Raw genomic sequence first — 17,226 nt, forward strand, 5'->3', positions numbered from 1 at the left:
GCCCTATTTTTTTGCTCCATATTAGTTATAAAAAATGTTGTTATTTATTAGAACTAAAAGTAAATAACTAACTAAAGAAAGTATCAGTATTAGAAATATCGTACTAACATGAAAACATTGAATGAAGAGAAAAAAATATCTAATACTCCTATACAGTGTAACAGAAAAGTCTTGGAACTTTCTTCAAAGATGCATTACCTACCAAATTAGTAACTCCTGGTGATTTACTGTAGTCTGACAGTAACTACCTTATAAAATGCATTACAAATGAATTGGACTACAATCTTTTCGCTTTTATGATTTTGGTTTTGGGAATTGCAAAAACTGTAATAATACAAACATTCATTTTTTTTAATTATTTTCTTTCATACGCTGACGTTAACGTTGATGTGTGGAAGACGTTGGTAATTATCTTTATTTTGTATGTATATTGGGTTATCTGAGTTGTTCACTTTACCACACTATAGAGATCAAGAGATCAATGATCTATACTGTGACTTTACGCAGTTGAAATGATGAGTTTTTTTGACTTTAATGGTAACGTTTCAAACGTGTTGCTTGGGCTTTTTGGTGTTGTTGTTCCTCTGATGTCTCATTAGTCATGTATTATTAATTTTTCAGTTAGATTTACATTTTCTGTAGATAATTCATAATAAAAAGTATGACTTATGATATTTTTCAAAGACATTTGGAATAATTTGTCTAAGAAAGTTTAATTACTTTATCCAACACCTCTTGATTATAAGGTCATAAAATTGCCAATTTTGAACACATTAGAAGGCCCATAAGTCACTAGTGGAACTATGAATTGATAATTAAACTGTTTTTTCATAATTAAACAGTTTAGAGAAAATTGAACAATTTATTGTACACAAAGAAGTTTAATACATAAAATTAGAATTATATGAATCATTTGTCCAGCTTCAGATTAATGTTTATATTGAGAGATAAAACATTATTTGCTTCTTTGTTTGTCACTTCAACGTCGTTCCCACGTTCGTTTGGTTTTGTCTTCACACTCTCAACATTGCTTTCCGTTCTCGAATTTTCACCCAGAATCTTTTTAGCAATAATTATTTTGCTGGAAATTGACTCTTCAACGTAGCCTTGTGAACTTTTGCTTTCTTTGGCTTGTGATTTTTAGATTCGTTCTTCAAAAAAGCGATCAATCTGCCATATTGCGAAATATCAGCATTTTCGTGAAGCTTTAATGTCGCTCTTAACATGGAATATTTTGTCCACATTGAAGAGGCCGCAACTCTTTTGCTGACGTTAAAGAAGTAACCCAGCACAACGTCTTCGCTTACACCAGAATAGTTATTTACGTGGCAAGCTTAGTAAATTAGCCTTTACGGGCGAACCGGAATGTTTGCAGGGCGAGCGACGTAGGAGCGAGCTCTGTAATCCGGTGAGCCCCAGTAAAGGCTAGTTGCAAGCGAGCCGCGTACAACGTTTTACTTCCTCTTGGTGAAAATCCTGAAAATGAACAACTTTGGCATCTCTAGAAATTTTACTTGAAATTACAGTCATAGAAATTATAGTCATTTTTCATAGTTTGCTCCGGTAACTATGGAAAATTGAAATGTTTGAAAATAACGGGATGTCAATTTGTAAATTCGATTAATAATTTAAATAGTTTAATTTTGTCTCTGAGCTCTGTTAATTGTGGAATTCGATGAAGATGAAGAGTTTGAAGGTGATTTTAACGTTAGTATTAGCACAGTATTAGTGAGATTAAGAAAAAGGCCGACGCAGCGAATGTGTGTTTGATTCCGGTGCTGTCAAGACAACGTTTTACAGGCACGGTGCCTGTAAAGCTGCCACGGTAACGCTTTACAGGCAGGGTGCGTGTAAAGGTTAATTTACCGAGTTAGTTCAGACGACAGTAAACGAGCTTTAACAAGACAAGAGGAAGTAAACATTATTTTCTTGCTTCCAGTTATTGAAGTAATTTAATTCCTTGCAATAAGCGTCTTTGGATTTCTTCGGTAACAAACTCGATGTGGCTTCTTCAACATCTTTCGCAATACTTTCCGGAAGAGCACGTTTTCTTTCCATTTGGATCAATATGACGAGTGCAGAAGCCGTTTTCTTTTTCAAAAATTTTCTCAATTTGACGTAAACAAACAATTTGTCGTGGCAACCACACGGTAACCAACTCATAGGCTACCAGCTTTTAACGATATTGAATTTTTGGGATTTTCATGATGCTTTAAGTACTGTTACTGAAGGAGGCGTTGGATAAAACTATGTATTACACACGTGTCTTAACAGCAAATAAGTCGCTTAATAAAAATTAGGCCACTCGAGCAAGCTCTCGTGGCTAAACATTTCTTTCGCGACTTATTTGCCTTATAAGACATTTGTATAATAAATAGCTATTATCGAGTAACACTGAAACTTTAGTACTGTGATAATTTTTTTGTATGTATTTGTATAAAAAATTTCATAAAGATTAACCTCTGTTTTGAGAATTTGTTACAAATTTATGATTGGTGTATTTTTTTATTTTCTTCAATTTAAATTCTTACATAGAAGTACATACATGTTCCAGAAGTTTTTCTGCAAGCATTTTAATTCAAATGATTATATAAGGAAGTAATAAGCGGATAACTATCTCCGCATAATCCTAAAAAGTCATCTGTAGATACTGACCAGACAGCCACTCCTCCTAAATTATACTCAATGGCAACATCAGCCTAAGAACAGAAAAAGTTACAGTGAACAATGGTATGAAATTGAAGTATATACTTTGATTCCAAGGGATTTTGCGTCTTCATATACAATTTTTTGGTCGTCTTTAATTTTATTTGGAACTTGAAGTTTATCGTCCCAAACATACTTCCAATCGGAATCAAACTGACAAATCTAAAAAAAAAGTTAAGATTGTTTTTACAGTTACAAAATAAATATGGAACCACTAATTAATATTACTAAACTCAACGTAATTCTATTCGTTTTTCATCGATATGCCTCTACAGAGGAGGAAAGTAAACAACATTTTTTCGGAATTTGTGATCAAGTGTTCACCGTCCCAAACGATCACCTAATTTTCAATATCATTTTGTAAACTTTCTAGCTGTTGGTTCTATGAAAAGAAAGAGACGCCTAAAACCCAAGTTACCTATTCACATATTAACACCATTAATAATAATAAGAATTCTTACCTCGCAACATTGTTTTATTCAACTTATAAATAAGACAGTACCGAGACTATAATCGTCAAGTCAAGCTGCCTTAAACATAATTAACCACCAATGGATCGTTAAATGCAGTGATTAACTATAATTAAATAAGTTTAAGTTGTTATTTAGTAGTTACCTTACTTAATAACAAGCATTATCAGTATTGATGAAACCATTGATTTGTTATAAACTGATAGGTATAATTAGGGTATAGGGTTAATTATGGTTAATGGTTCATTGTTTATTAATTATTACGGCTGACTGATGGAAACACGATTTAATTCCTGAGATTTATTCGACGAGCGAAGATAGCAGATTTGCAACACTGAGCTAGTTAAAATTACTCATGCTTTAGTAACATGGAAAATGTTTTAAAAATACAGGCGAATCAACGGTGAACCTGTAGAAGATCAGATGAATATCTGAAGGAGAATTCCTTTAATTGTTACTGATACAATTTTTTTATGTAATCTGTGCAACAATTTATTTATTTTTTCGTATACAGTGTTTCGTGATGAATGTTTCGTTTAAAAAACACATACCAGCGTTGCATTTTTCTAAATGTAACACTTTATATATTTTTACAATTTTAAATTCTTTACTACCGAAAGAAGGAAAATGATATTATATAGAATTTAATATTTACAAATTCTTAACTTCCCTGTATTTAAATACGAAGGTCTGCCACTCTCTTTAAGCCTCTTTATTTCCAGGGCATGAAGTATAAAATTTTGAATGAAGAGTTCCTACAGGGTCCTCAAATTTTCAAGTTTTCTCCAGTGGGACAATACAAGATTGTACAACATTTATCATCATGTTAAAATAAACCATAAAAAAGTGACTTCAAAACTTATTTAAAAACAAATTTGAAAATATGACCCATTTGGAAAATATGAAAAACCAGAAATTTTCTATAAATAAGTATAAATCTTGTTCAATTTTTCACCTCTATATTGAGACAAAGTGACCAGAATGTTTTGTGCAAAATTTCAAACCTCCAAATTATTAATCTATTAGATTACTTTCAAAAAATGTTTATCAATATTTTACCATACAACTAAATGCCCAATCTTAGGATGCCAGATCGCTGAGACACCTTCATAAAATGTACCTTATTGTATCCCAATGTGCCTGTTGCCTCGCTCGCATTAAAGCTACGTCCATACGTTGAACCACCAATGTTAAGTTTACGAGGATCGGCACCGCCATCCAGCCACCGCTTAATATCACCATCCTGTCAAGAAATCCGCATTAACTTTACTTAAACCTAAAAGATTAGTGTACTTACAACGTTTGAAATCCCAGCAGAGTAACCGTCATCGAACGACAATATATTAATTTGATCTAAATTACTATAAAGCATAATTATCAACAAATTTAAACTGATAAAAACTTAATTACTCAGAAATTGCTTTAACATCAGGATAAGAGATGTTCATTGATTCAGGCGTTGCAGACACACCCGCTGAAAGGGTGAGACCTTCAGCGTTGAGGGCAGTTTTCAACTCCTTCAAAAGAGTGACAAAATTACTCTGTAATTAAACAAAATGAGTGTTATTTTTGAGATTCCAGCAACTGTTTACAGAATCTTTATCGGAATCGCCTCCACGCTGACCTGGAAACTCCCAGTCGAGCGCGAATCCATCGTAACCGTATTTTTGCAAATAAGTAAGAACACTTTGGACCATGGTAGACCGTTTTTCTGGGTGCGCAGACACTTGTGAGTAAATTGCAGAATTTTCATTCCAGCCACCCATACAAGCAAGTACTTTTAAGTCCGGATTTACATCTTTCAAACCCATCAAGTGTGCTACTTCCTCTACAATTAAAATGGGTTGACGCTTTTGTTTTTTTTTAACTTCTTAATTGTTATACACCTAAAAGTGTGTGCTCCCAGTCGTCTAGAATTAGTACTGCGCCATTTGGGTTCAGTCCGATGTAACTATAAATAACATGTGTGCAGATATTTGGATCTATGTTTTTCGCTTGGAATTTTCCGTTATCAGGAATGTAAATTGCCCAACTAGGAAAATAACACACCACACGACCTTCTTTTGAGTGTGTGGTTTTTTTTTTGTAATAAATATAATATACTCACCGCCATCAGACACTTTTAGTAATATAGTCAAAAGCACTAATATTGTTGCAAACTTTTTCATCATGTTGCTTTGCAATCTGATTATAGATTAATGAAAGGCTTAGTTTATATCTACATGATTCTATCAGGGAAAATACATCACCTTGATAAAACTTTGATAAAACCTGTCGTTTTTGATATGCTTAAGTGCTTTATTTTCAAAATTCACGGTAATCTAAAAATCCTAAAAAGCGCATATTCTAAATCAATATATTGTTGTTCCACTCCATTAATTAAAGCACAAATTTACGCTTTAATAGACAATTATCGGTTTTTCGAAATTTGCAGGTTGGGGTTTTTTGGGTCAAGAAATCGATTGAACATAGTATTAACCTTAGATCACATAATAAATAGATACCAATACTCAAACTGAAAGCTGTGACTAGACATGAAGCTATCTGTTGTCGTTTTCTACGTCAAGGGGAGTAGTATAATGCTGTCCTTGTGTGATCACCACATCTTCATCTTTGTTATATGCATTTCATCTGTGTATGTCTATTTCACTTCCATCCTTGTACCGCACCAGCACAACAAATCGCTTTTGACAGATGTTTCTTCTAACCTCTCTTTCGAGTTGTTGTACAAAAAACAATTTTAGAATTTAGAACAAAGATCCTATTTTAAGTGATGTAGTCATAAAGGATCACAATTGCTGCCCAATAATTTACTATTCCTCTCGTTATCTACTGTGAATTATTTATAAATTCAAACTGTCAACATCTTTCTTCCGAAGTTAGTTCAGACATACTTCCTAAAATTTAGGCGCGCAAAATTCAAATAGTGATGAGGCAAGGATAGCTTCATTGTAACCTTTCCATGCACGAGAGAGATGTGTGACAGGAGGATGTCGTCACAGGCTGTCCTAAGGAAAGAACACGGCATGGTGGTATCTATTTATTATATGATCTAAGGTATTAACTTCTGAAAATTACAGCTTCATACCTTTTCAGCAATTTTCAAGCAGTGAATTATATTCGTTGATAGGCAACATCAGATGACACTAAACGAGATTGTTTTAAAGCATTCTGGGTGACAGTACGTTTAACCATGGCCGACTAGTATAAAGATTATGGCCTGTCCAAGAGGTGTACCATATGTGTTGCCATCTATTAATAATTACACTTAATAATTTAGCAAAATTTTAATTTGATTTGACATTATGAGACTTCAAAACGTGTAATGGTCGTTTGTTTCGGTATGAATGCTTTTATGCCTTTCAAAAAGTGTTAATAATTCTTTTGTCGTTTTTGAATTATTAATAGATGGCAGCACGTATGATACCTTTGGAGAGGCCATAATCTTTATACTAGTCGGCCATGGTTTAACGTATCTTTTTATCTTCAACTGTACGTACCGAAACCTTAGATCATATAATAAATAGATACCAACACGACCTGTACTTTCCTTAGGGGAGCCTGTGACGACATCCTCCTATCACAGATCCCTCTTATACATAGAGGGATTACAATGAAGCTATCCTTACCTGATCACTATCTGAATTTTGCGCGCCTAAATTTTAGGAAGTATGTCTGAACTAACTTCATACGAAAGATGTTGACAGCAGGGAACAGGTTGACAGCTTGACTTCATAAATAATAATTTAATAATTCACAGTAGATAACGAAAGGAATGGTAAATTATTTGGCACCGATTGTGATCCGTTATGATTACATCACTTAAAATAGGATTTTTGTTCTAAATTCTAAAATTGTTTTTCTTATAAGAACTTGAAAGGTTGGAAGAAACATCTGTCAAAATCGATGTGCTGCGCTGGTGTGGTACAAGGATGGAAATGAAATGAACATATACAGATGAAATGCATCTAACAAAGATGAAGATGTGATGATCACAAAAGGATACTACTACTCCCATACTACTCCCCTTCAGGTAAAAAACAGAAAACGACAACAGATAGCTTCATACTGTGGCTTCATGTCTACTCACAGTTTTTAGTCTGAGTGTTGGTATCTATTTATTCTACAAGGTCTTATTGAAAGGTACGTACAACAAAATTGAGAGTTATTCGCGAAGTCTAAGAAGTCTGAAAAACTTATTTTGTGTTATCAAAATTATAAGGGGAAAATTAACCCTTATCCAACCTTTTTAGACGCTACTGAAGAATAAATAGGTAAAATTAATTTATTTTAGTAAATCCTAGCAACTCTCACAATAAAACTTTTGTCAATAGTAAATATTGCTATAGAAACGAAAGATGATCATTTTATCAGGCGCGTACAACGGATTTGGACATAAGTTTTAATCATTTTTATCTCTAAAAGGAGAACACTTTTACCTGAACTTTTTTTACTTTTAGCACCCATACTTCGAGACCAATTACCGATTTTATTTTGTACGTACCTTTCAATAACACGCTGTATATATATTTTTACATCTTCGTTTAACTGTACCAAAATATATGTCAAATTGTGGTAATAAAATACATCAACTGAAAACAAAAATTTTCAAAAGGACAATACAATACTCGTATTATCGAATTAACCAACTTTTAGTGGACTATCTATCGAATAAAACAGTGAATGCCGTAAAAATGGATCAAATTCCGTAGCGTTATAACATTAATTACTTTCCGAGTGTAAGGAAAGAAATATTATATCTATAATTACAGTCTCCTATCACGTGAAGTTTTACTTCCTGAGCCTAAGCTAAACAAATGGGTATTGTAATAGGGTCCATCGTGCGACTGGTTATTTTCATGTTTTCTAGACATTTCCGTCTATCTGTCGTCTATGTCGATTTTTATTAAACAGATAATCTTCGAAAGTACTGGACCTATTGTCGTAAAATTAGACATATATACAGGGTGTTTCAGAAACAAGTACATTAATTTTATTCAGTTATAGATTTCATCAAACTCAACAATTTTTTTTAATAGAGTTTTGTCAGGAACTTTTTAATTATCAAGTTAGAATTTGTTAAATTTTTATCCCAATTAAGGTTACTCGCCCATAGATTCTCAGTCACTCATGGACACTAATAATTTTTATAATTAATAATTTATGGTCAAAAACAGTTGCTAGGATACGTATTTTCCTAATCTTGTGAACATGACAAACATTTAGAGAAATTGAAAATGCTGCTCTCTAATGGCGTACGGAATTTCATCGGCCCAAATGTGGACTTCGCTCGTGTATCCGGCCATCAGTTGATGGTATAAGAGATACAAAATTTGCTTGTTCGTTTATTTTTCTATTAACCCACTCACTAAATTTTGCCTCGTGGTAAGTCTGTTGGTTTTTATAACTGAAGTTTCTGGTCTTGAAAGGGGTACAGATGTTCTCTGAGTATCCTCCAAATACTACTCTCCGATACATCACACTGGACAATGACGCGTTCTAGTGCCCGGTCGAGCTTCGACACTCTCCAAAACAGCCTCTTCAAGATTAGCAATTCTATTACTGCATAACTTACCCCGATCCTGAGCTGCAAGTTTAAAAGATCCGTACTCTCGAAGATGCTGCAACGTTCTTAAAAGTGGCACATTTGGCAGACGACGATTTGGGAGGCTTTCTGAAAAAATTCTGTGGGCGCGAGTGCCGTTTCCCCGAGCTTCACCGTAGGTTAAAACGATATCGGTGTATTCAAGATTTGAAAACAAAGCCATTTCAACACATTTCGTCTATAAATTAGAGATCTGTGCCAAACAAACTTTAAAGACACGACGTTTAATAACATACACTGGACATAAAAATTATTGTCAGTGTCAAATCGTTTGCTAGGGTACCTTCTTTATTGTTGTAGTGTTGTTATTATTTAAAGTATTATTTGAGGTGAACATAAACGGCTCGTGAATATATGGACGGGAAAATTCTAAATTCAACTTGAGTTTTCGAAAAAATGCTATATAAAAAACAGAACTTGTGAAACGGGAGTTCTGTTACTGGTTAAAATTAATGTACTGAGACACACTGTATATGTTAGAAATATCATGTAGATAGGAAAACGCTTATTAAACTTTTTCTATTCCCCCCAACGATAGATTGAATTGATATACCTATGTATTTTTGATACAGTGTTGATGTCAACAAAATTCTGTTCTGTTGTCATTTCTAACGTTTCCTGCACCTACGTGGTACGGGAATGCCAATAAAAACTTCGAATTTTGACTAGAAATTATATTTATGTGGAAATTTATTAGTTTTGAACCATATTTCGACTTGTATGGCAATTTTGAACGTCTTGAGTCAGTCAGAAAATATAAAGTCGACTTATTTTGAGTAAAAAAGACGATTGAGTATATTTTGCAAGTTATGGTGGTTGTATATTAAAGAAATTCGTTCAAAAACTTCAGAAATGTAACTTTTGACGTGTTTTCTTGTGATTTCTAGCATTTTTTGCACCCGAAAGACTCGAACATGAGAAAACCTTCATATTTTAGCTAATAATATAATTATATTTCTGTCGAATTTTATGAGTTATGAGTTGGTATTTGGACTTGTTCTGAACGTTGGGGATAGGCAGTGTCAACTTATTTTGCGAAACAGATAGGATTGGTTATACTACTATATGAGGTGCGTTTTTTATGTTTATACTGAAAACCATGCAAAATTTTCACAAAAAGTAATGAAGTTTCTGGAAATTAAACATAAAAAATGGTGGCGGAAAAACGAAAAGCGTCTAGAAAATATTTTAAGTACATGTTTATAAAAAAACCATTAAAAAATTCTCTACCTACTCTTATTTAATATTAAAATTTTAGTAAACGACCTATCCGTTCAACAAAGAACAATAATTAAACTAAATGCAAAAAGAAATATTTGTTCTAATGAAAACTCCTAATAAGGTTGTCTAAATTTACAGTATTTGAAAGCTCATTTACGAAGGAATTTAATAATTTATCCAAACAACTACCGAAATCTTAGGAATCCTGCCTCTGAAGTTCTTATATTTTATTAATGTTTTTATTAATGTTTCATTCTTTGGCAAAATGAATAGTTAACACAAATAATTGCCTGTAACTAATTGTTTTCCATTTAATACATAATTTATTTTATGTTGTACTGTTAGACATCTGTTTAACATTTATTAACTTATTATGTTGAACTGTGTTCAATAAATAATTACTTTTTATTTATGTTCGTCTACCATGATTATTTCCACAGAACTGTCCTCGCCCTTACAATATATTTCAACAAATCCTGTTTCATTGAAACCTTATTAAATTTGTTTTGTCATTTTTTTGCGATTTTGTGATGAGGTAAAAAATTGGTCGAAAGTCGTTGCGACAGAACTTCCCTCACTTCTGAAGTACAACATATCCAGCATTTTCGAAAAATTATAAAATTTGATTTGGCGGATTTTATATTTTTTGAGAACCCCTATAAGTTGTAACAAACATATGTAAATATCTAATGCTAAACTAAATGCAAAGAGGCATGCTACGCCTATGTTTCAAATAAGTTTTTACTTTACAAAATTTTGTGATGACGTTAATCATCATTTTTCCAAGAACACGTATTTCAACTTAGGTTGGTGCAGTAATACTATTTAATAATAACATATTATATTCCTACCCCCCTTCCAAAAGTTTTGGAAACAATTGACCCTTTTCCTGTAAGCAAAGTGAGTAGACATTATATAAATTCCAATGACACAGAGTGAGACAACATCGCGCAGGCGAAGTCAGATTTTTAAAGCGCCAAGTTAAAATTAACCAATGAGCGACCGATTACACATGTGTAGCCGGTTGCATTCTGTCAAAGCGGTTTGTTTTCACAGGCCTTTGCTCTGCTGCCGGAGTGCCGGATACTATTTCCAATGTGGTTTTGAAGATGCGTGCGCACGGAAAGTCACTATGGAAGTTTTACGATCTTACAGGAAAAGGGTCAATGGTGTGAGCCATTCCTGATTTAATCAATAAAATAAATTAATTTATTCATCCAAATGTAAAAAATGTTAACGCAACGATAAATCACTAGTATAGACTCATTATAATTTGCACAATTTAGATAGTATTTTTTCGGCAAAATTATGACATGAGATGTCATCAATTTTTGGGGGGGGGGATAAAGAGAGTCTGATTAAAAATTTAACATGCTTGCAATATTTTTAAAACGTTGGCAAGATTTCAAGGCATTCGGTTTAGCAATTCTTGATTTAATCAATAAAATAAATTGAGTCATATAATGCAAGGGGTCCCCTTAACTTTGGGGGCCTGATGGTCCAGCATCACAAGCATATCCGTAAAAACCGTCCCTGCACAACGACGGACATTGTAATAATAATTTTTCTACCGCCCACGTTTTTTGGTTTTCTAATAGAGCTATTAACGCACGCAAATAACGTCACAGCAGTTCGTTAATAGCGGAAAGGCGTTCTTTAATAGATCTGGTGTAATTTAGATCGGTAAGATTGGTGACAATGACGAGAAATGTCAGGTGAATGTCAGTGCCAAATCTAAACTTAAAATTTCCCATGTTTCCGGACGCGTAACTTCTTCGCAAGACATTTTAACCAATTTTAAATTACAAAAACTCGAATTGGTTCGAATTACAATTGTTGTTGTGAAAATTCGAACCTCAAATATTTCGTGGTTAGTGTCAGACCGACCCATCACCAATCACGACAAAAGTCCCCAGATTAAAAAAAATACAAATTTCAATTAAATATTGGGAAAAAACGTGTGCGGTAGAAAAAATAGTATAAATAACTCGTTCATAAAGCCATTGAGGCACTCATCCTTTATATAACTCGCGGCTTCGCCACTCGTTCTATAAACTTGGATTCGTGCCTCAATATTTGCCTTATGAAACTCGTTCTTTAACACTCGGACACTGGAAACCGGGTCAAACATGACCCAGTAAAACACTTTTTTTACAATAATTTTACGAACAAATTTTTCTGGTTTCTTTCCATTCAGGAATGCTTTCCTTATGTTATTGGACACACTTTCTACTAATTGCCGTTGATTTTATAACTAAAATTATAAATCTATCTGCAAAAAAGTAAAATGGATCAGATTTGACCCGGTTATGGTATTGCATGTGACTCTGTGCTGTGCGCAAAATAATGTTATATAGCCTCACTTTTTATGACATTTCGCTGGGTTCAGTGCCGTACAACTGTGCTAGTTATTAAGTTTTTTTGAAAATGGTTAGCAGGAGGGCTCCGACTGATGACGAACTATTTCAGGAACTTATGAGAGATGATGATGAAGATGAATTGTGTGAATTATTGAATCCTGATTTTTTATTTTTCATAATATATTTTGTTTTTTACATTACATTTATTTTTTTCGTTTATTTTGATCAGTTCTTATTGTTCATATATATTGTTTCTTATATATTGTTTTTTTTTTGTTTATTTTTGTCAAATAATATATTAAAAGCTTTTAAAATATATTGATTACACAAATTTTACTTGAAAAAATTTATTTTGCAGTTGCAGTCAAAAATTATGCATAAGAAATCAGCTGGGTCACAACTGACCCGTTATGGTAGTCTAGGTCATTCCTATTATTATGGTATGGCGAGTGTTTTGATATACTATTACACAACTATTTCGGGATAGCCTGTTTAACCTGTTTCCTGCATGAATGGTTGTGGGAATGCGGGAAGCAGGGTTCACGAACGTGTTGTACAATATTTTTTGCAACAAATAAACTTTTAAACCAAAAAGATTAACTGTAAGTTATTGATAAAGAACGACGTTGACAGCGCCGTAAGCACTTAGCAAAGTATTGAAAATGTTAATGTTTATACATCGGAAAAATGTCACGTAGACATTTCTTTGATTTGAATGAGTTTATCGCTTCAAAATAGATGATTAAAATTATTCATAAGCCTAAGTTGAACAAAATATTCTAAATATTTTGGGATGACGTCATCAATTTTTTACGGGGGATGAGCAAATACATTTTGATGAAAAATTTACCATGTTCATGATAACTTTAAAACATCTATAAGATTTGAAAGCGTTTGATTTTGTAGTTACTGTTTAAATCAATAAAATAAATTCAAGCATTTAGTAATTTTTTTGAGTCACCCTGTATATGCAAATCCAAAAAATATGAATGGAATGATAAATCACAAATACAGACTAATCATATTTTGTACATTTTAGACACGATTTATTCAGCAAAATTTTGAGATGATGTCATCAATTTTTTAGAGGGGATAAGTAAATATATTTTGAATAAAAATTGATCATGCTTATCATAACTGTAAACCATCTGTAAGATTTCAAAGCATTCGATTTTGCAAATTCAAAATTAAATTGCAAAAGGTTGTTTCATAATTTTGATTTTTTTCCCAAAAATCTGGACGTTTCAGGTAAAAACTCAATTCGCAGTCATAAACTACATGTGTAGAACTATGTTATTTTATACAATTTTAATCCATTTACTATGTATAGTTTTGAAGTGATGTCATCACATTATTGGTGGGGATGGTTAGACAAATTTTAGTTAGCGTTTTATCATCTACATGATTTTCCTAACATAAATACAAAATTTTACAACAATCGGCCCAGTACTTTCGGAGATTATCTGTCTAATAAAAATTCTGGACGGCGGACAGACAGACAGACGGTAACGAGAGACCTATTTCTTCATACACTAAGCGTCATGAAAGGTCGAGAAAACGTAAAAATAGAGAGTCGGTCGACCGACTCGATTACAGTGTCAATACGTTATTAATAAAAGATAAGTATACAATCATAATACTTTGTAAATTTTAGATAGGATATATAGGGCAAAATTTGGCAATGACATCATCAATTTAAGTGGAGGTTGGAGACAAAGTTTCATTAACGACTTGCCATACTTACGATAAACTTAAAGCGTTTGTGAAATTTTGAGCCATTCTGTTTCCCGCTTCCAAATTTAAATTATTGTAAAATGTTGTAATACAGTTTTGATTTTTTTGCAAAAATCTGAACGTCTAGGATAAAAACTCCACATAGATTCATGAATCACATATGCAGAAATGTGTTAATTTATAAAATTTAATAGTTATTTATCCACTAAAAACATGATTAACAGATTATGGCACGAGGGAATGTTTAAAGTCCGACGAAGGAGGGCCTTTAATTTCCCGAGGGCCATGATTGACAGTTATGGATCTGGTACATACAATATTTCACTCTACTTTAATTTCTTAAGGAGTCAAAAAATGTATACAATAAAAGTATTTCCAACAAGATTGTGTGAATTTTGCCGATGCTAACTCTAGGGCCGGTTTATATAAAAGCGAATTAAATATTTAAATTAATTTAACAGAGGATTAAAATGTGGAATCTGAGCCCTTGAGTGGTTAAAACATGCACGTTGCTTAGCAACGGACCTCAATTAAAAGTTAATCGCGAATTAACTTTAATTTCGCTTTCTATAAACCGGGTCCTAGTGTTGTATTTGGATGCTACGTTGGACATGATTTTGATTAAACTGTGCCATAAAGGCAAATTTATTTAGACATTTGGGTGCTTATAAACAAGATTATGATTCTAAAATAAAATAAAAAACATTAATTCGGCAAAAACTGTAAGATAATATCGTCAATTAGTTTGGGAAAGCCTAAACCGATAATAGTATATTAAAGAACGAGTTTCATAAGGCAAATATTGAGGCACGAATCCAAGTTTATAGAACGAGCGGCGAAGCCGCGAGTTATATAAAGGATGAGTGCCTCAATGGCCTTATGAACGAGTTATTTATACTATTTTTTCTAGCGCACACGTTTTTTCCCAAAATTTAATTGAAATTTGCATTTTTTTTAATCTGGGGACTTTTGTCGTGGTTGGTGATGGGTCGGTCTGACACTAACCACGAAATATTTGAGGTTCTAATTTTCACAACAACAATTGTAATTCGAACCAATTCCAGTTTTTGTAATTTAAAATTGGTTAAAATGTCTTGCGAAGAAGTTACGCGTCCGGAAACATGGGAAATTTTAAGTTTAGATTTGCCACTGACATTCACCTGACATTTCTCGTCATTGCTACCAATCTTACCGATCTAAATTACACCAGATCTATTAAAGAACGCCTTTCCGCTATTAACGAACTGCTGTGACGTCATTTGCGTGCGTTAATAGCTCTATTAGAAAACCAAAAAACGTGGGCGGTAGAAAAATTGTATTAACGATTTGCCATGTTTTCAATAACCTTAAAGCGTTTGCAAGAGTTCAGAGCATTTGTCATTACAATTTCAGCGTTAAATTGTAAACCTTTACTACTAGTATTTAACATTACTAGCATGGTAAAAGGGTTTTTACTGGCGGACAGAAGGATATGACTGGCGAGCCAGTCACCTTCTGGAGCCAGTAAAAACCCGTTACCTTGCGAGTATTGTTCAATATTTTATTTGTTTCTCCCTTGTAAATAACTATTATAAACTATTAAAAACTCTAGAAGGCCCGATATTTGAAGAAGCTTTAGACATATTGCCTTGGAAAAGCATGTCAGCATGGCACTTATCATAGCACTTACTGTGTAGTCTAGTTCTGTCATTTAGATTTTTCGATGTATTGAAATGAGTGTGGCGTAAGCTATATTACTGAGGAATAAGCAATTGTGAGTGAAAATTGGCCTGAATCAACTTTGACTGTCATTTCAACTTATAATAGTTTAAAAATATATGGCTATATGGGCACGAGTAGGGCTGTAAAATTTTTATAGCCTATAGCCAGTTAAGTGAAATTTTCATGTTGAATACAGTGACTTGGTAAATTGATGTTTACAAGTGAGGAACAAATAAAAAAAAATTAATTTGTTTTTTTCAAAAATCTAGATGTCTGGGGTAAAACTCAACACGGATTCATAAATCACATGTGTACCATGGCAGTCAAAAAAATCTAGGATCGCAAAATTTTAGTTATTTGAATTTGGCTTTCAATCCACTAATAAAATGATTAGTCAGCTATGACTATGACCACTCTCACAGTTGTATGTAGAATAGATAGGTTCGTACCCTAGCGACTTGGGATGACGACGCTTCATGCCGCTCCCTATATCGGCAGTTACTGTTTAGAACGTTTTTTTTTTTTTTTGGTCCTCATGACATAGGATCCAAAGGCTATTATGATTACTATTTTATTGATTATATCATCTTTTATCAGTTGAAAATTTGTGTAGTTGTAGTAGTCTTTGCGAGTGCAAGAAATTGTATTTATATAATATTATATATAAAAATACCTCAGGAGCGAATTGCCATTTTTCCTTCGGCGCTTTCTCTTCCTCGATCTACATATAATCTACTATTTTGTTGATTTCATTTATAACGAAAAACATACTAAAAACGAACAATATCTCATATTACTGCTAACACTACATTAAAAATGAACAACACTCAAATGAGAATGAACTTTTTAATGTTTTAATTTGAAGTAAGTTTCTTTAACTAATTCAATCTCTGGTTCTAAAACCGTTTTCCTAAAATTAAATTATTCAGTTTCTTGTTCCTAAATTTTCTATCAACAACCATGAAATTTATACTTACCTACTTCTTTTGAGGTTGTTATTATATCATGATTCATGACTGCCACGCTGTTAAACTAGGCTTTTCTGTTAAACTTTGGAACCGAAGACTGTGATGTCATCCTGCTATACTTAAACCCATAGGATTTTCTCTGCACCATCTTCTTGTGGACTTTTAGTTTGATTGGTCATTTTGTTGTTCCATAATTTTTTTTATATAAACTGGACGAACACACGAGGCACGGGGCCACAGACACGAATGAATTTATGTAACACTTTTAGCAACACTTCCAGAATGTTTTATTATTTTTGAAAATAACCTCAAATGCAGTAATAGATCATGACATTTAATTAATAGTTCGAATTACTTTGAATCGTATTATGGAACGGCAACAACAAAAAATGAATTTGTTTTCAAAGCCAACTTGACTACAATCATTTATGATGACCCTGTATATACACTGGCATAACTAA

The 17,226-nt window shown here is 33.0% G+C and overlaps 1 protein-coding gene across 1 annotated transcript; it reads right to left on the bottom strand.

Annotated features, from left to right (window-relative positions):
- Window positions 1–2,485: 2,485 nt before the first annotated feature.
- Window positions 2,486–5,357, bottom strand: LOC135133928 (probable chitinase 2). The gene is made up of 8 exons (XM_064062476.1): window positions 5,284–5,357; window positions 5,063–5,236; window positions 4,769–5,004; window positions 4,587–4,717; window positions 4,474–4,537; window positions 4,297–4,419; window positions 2,752–2,868; window positions 2,486–2,699 (listed from the first exon to the last, which is right to left on the bottom strand). Exons 1-8 carry the CDS (start codon window positions 5,345–5,347, stop codon window positions 2,574–2,576), a joined length of 1,035 nt encoding a protein of 344 aa, XP_063918546.1. The 5' UTR covers window positions 5,348–5,357; the 3' UTR covers window positions 2,486–2,573.
- Between the last annotated feature and the right edge of the window lie 11,869 nt (window positions 5,358–17,226).

The sequence above is a fragment of the Zophobas morio genome, unplaced genomic scaffold (genome assembly GCF_036711695.1).
Source record: "Zophobas morio isolate AGI-343-1 ecotype UQ-CSIRO unplaced genomic scaffold, CSIRO_AGI_Zmor_V1 ptg000023l, whole genome shotgun sequence".
In the NCBI taxonomy this organism is placed as follows: Eukaryota; Metazoa; Arthropoda; class Insecta; order Coleoptera; family Tenebrionidae; genus Zophobas; species Zophobas morio.

Excerpts from the sequence above, each read along its gene's own strand:
- LOC135133928 (XM_064062476.1), bottom strand. The coding sequence starts at position 5,347 with ATGATGAAAAAGTTTGCAACAATATTAGTGCTTTTGACTATATTACTA. Across the intron at positions 4,718-4,768 it reads GCGATTCCGATAAAGATTCT|AGTAATTTTGTCACTCTTTT; the intron begins GTAAACAGTTGC and ends GTTTAATTACAG. Across the intron at positions 2,869-4,296 it reads GCACATTGGGATACAATAAG|ATTTGTCAGTTTGATTCCGA; the intron begins GTACATTTTATG and ends CTTTTTTTTTAG.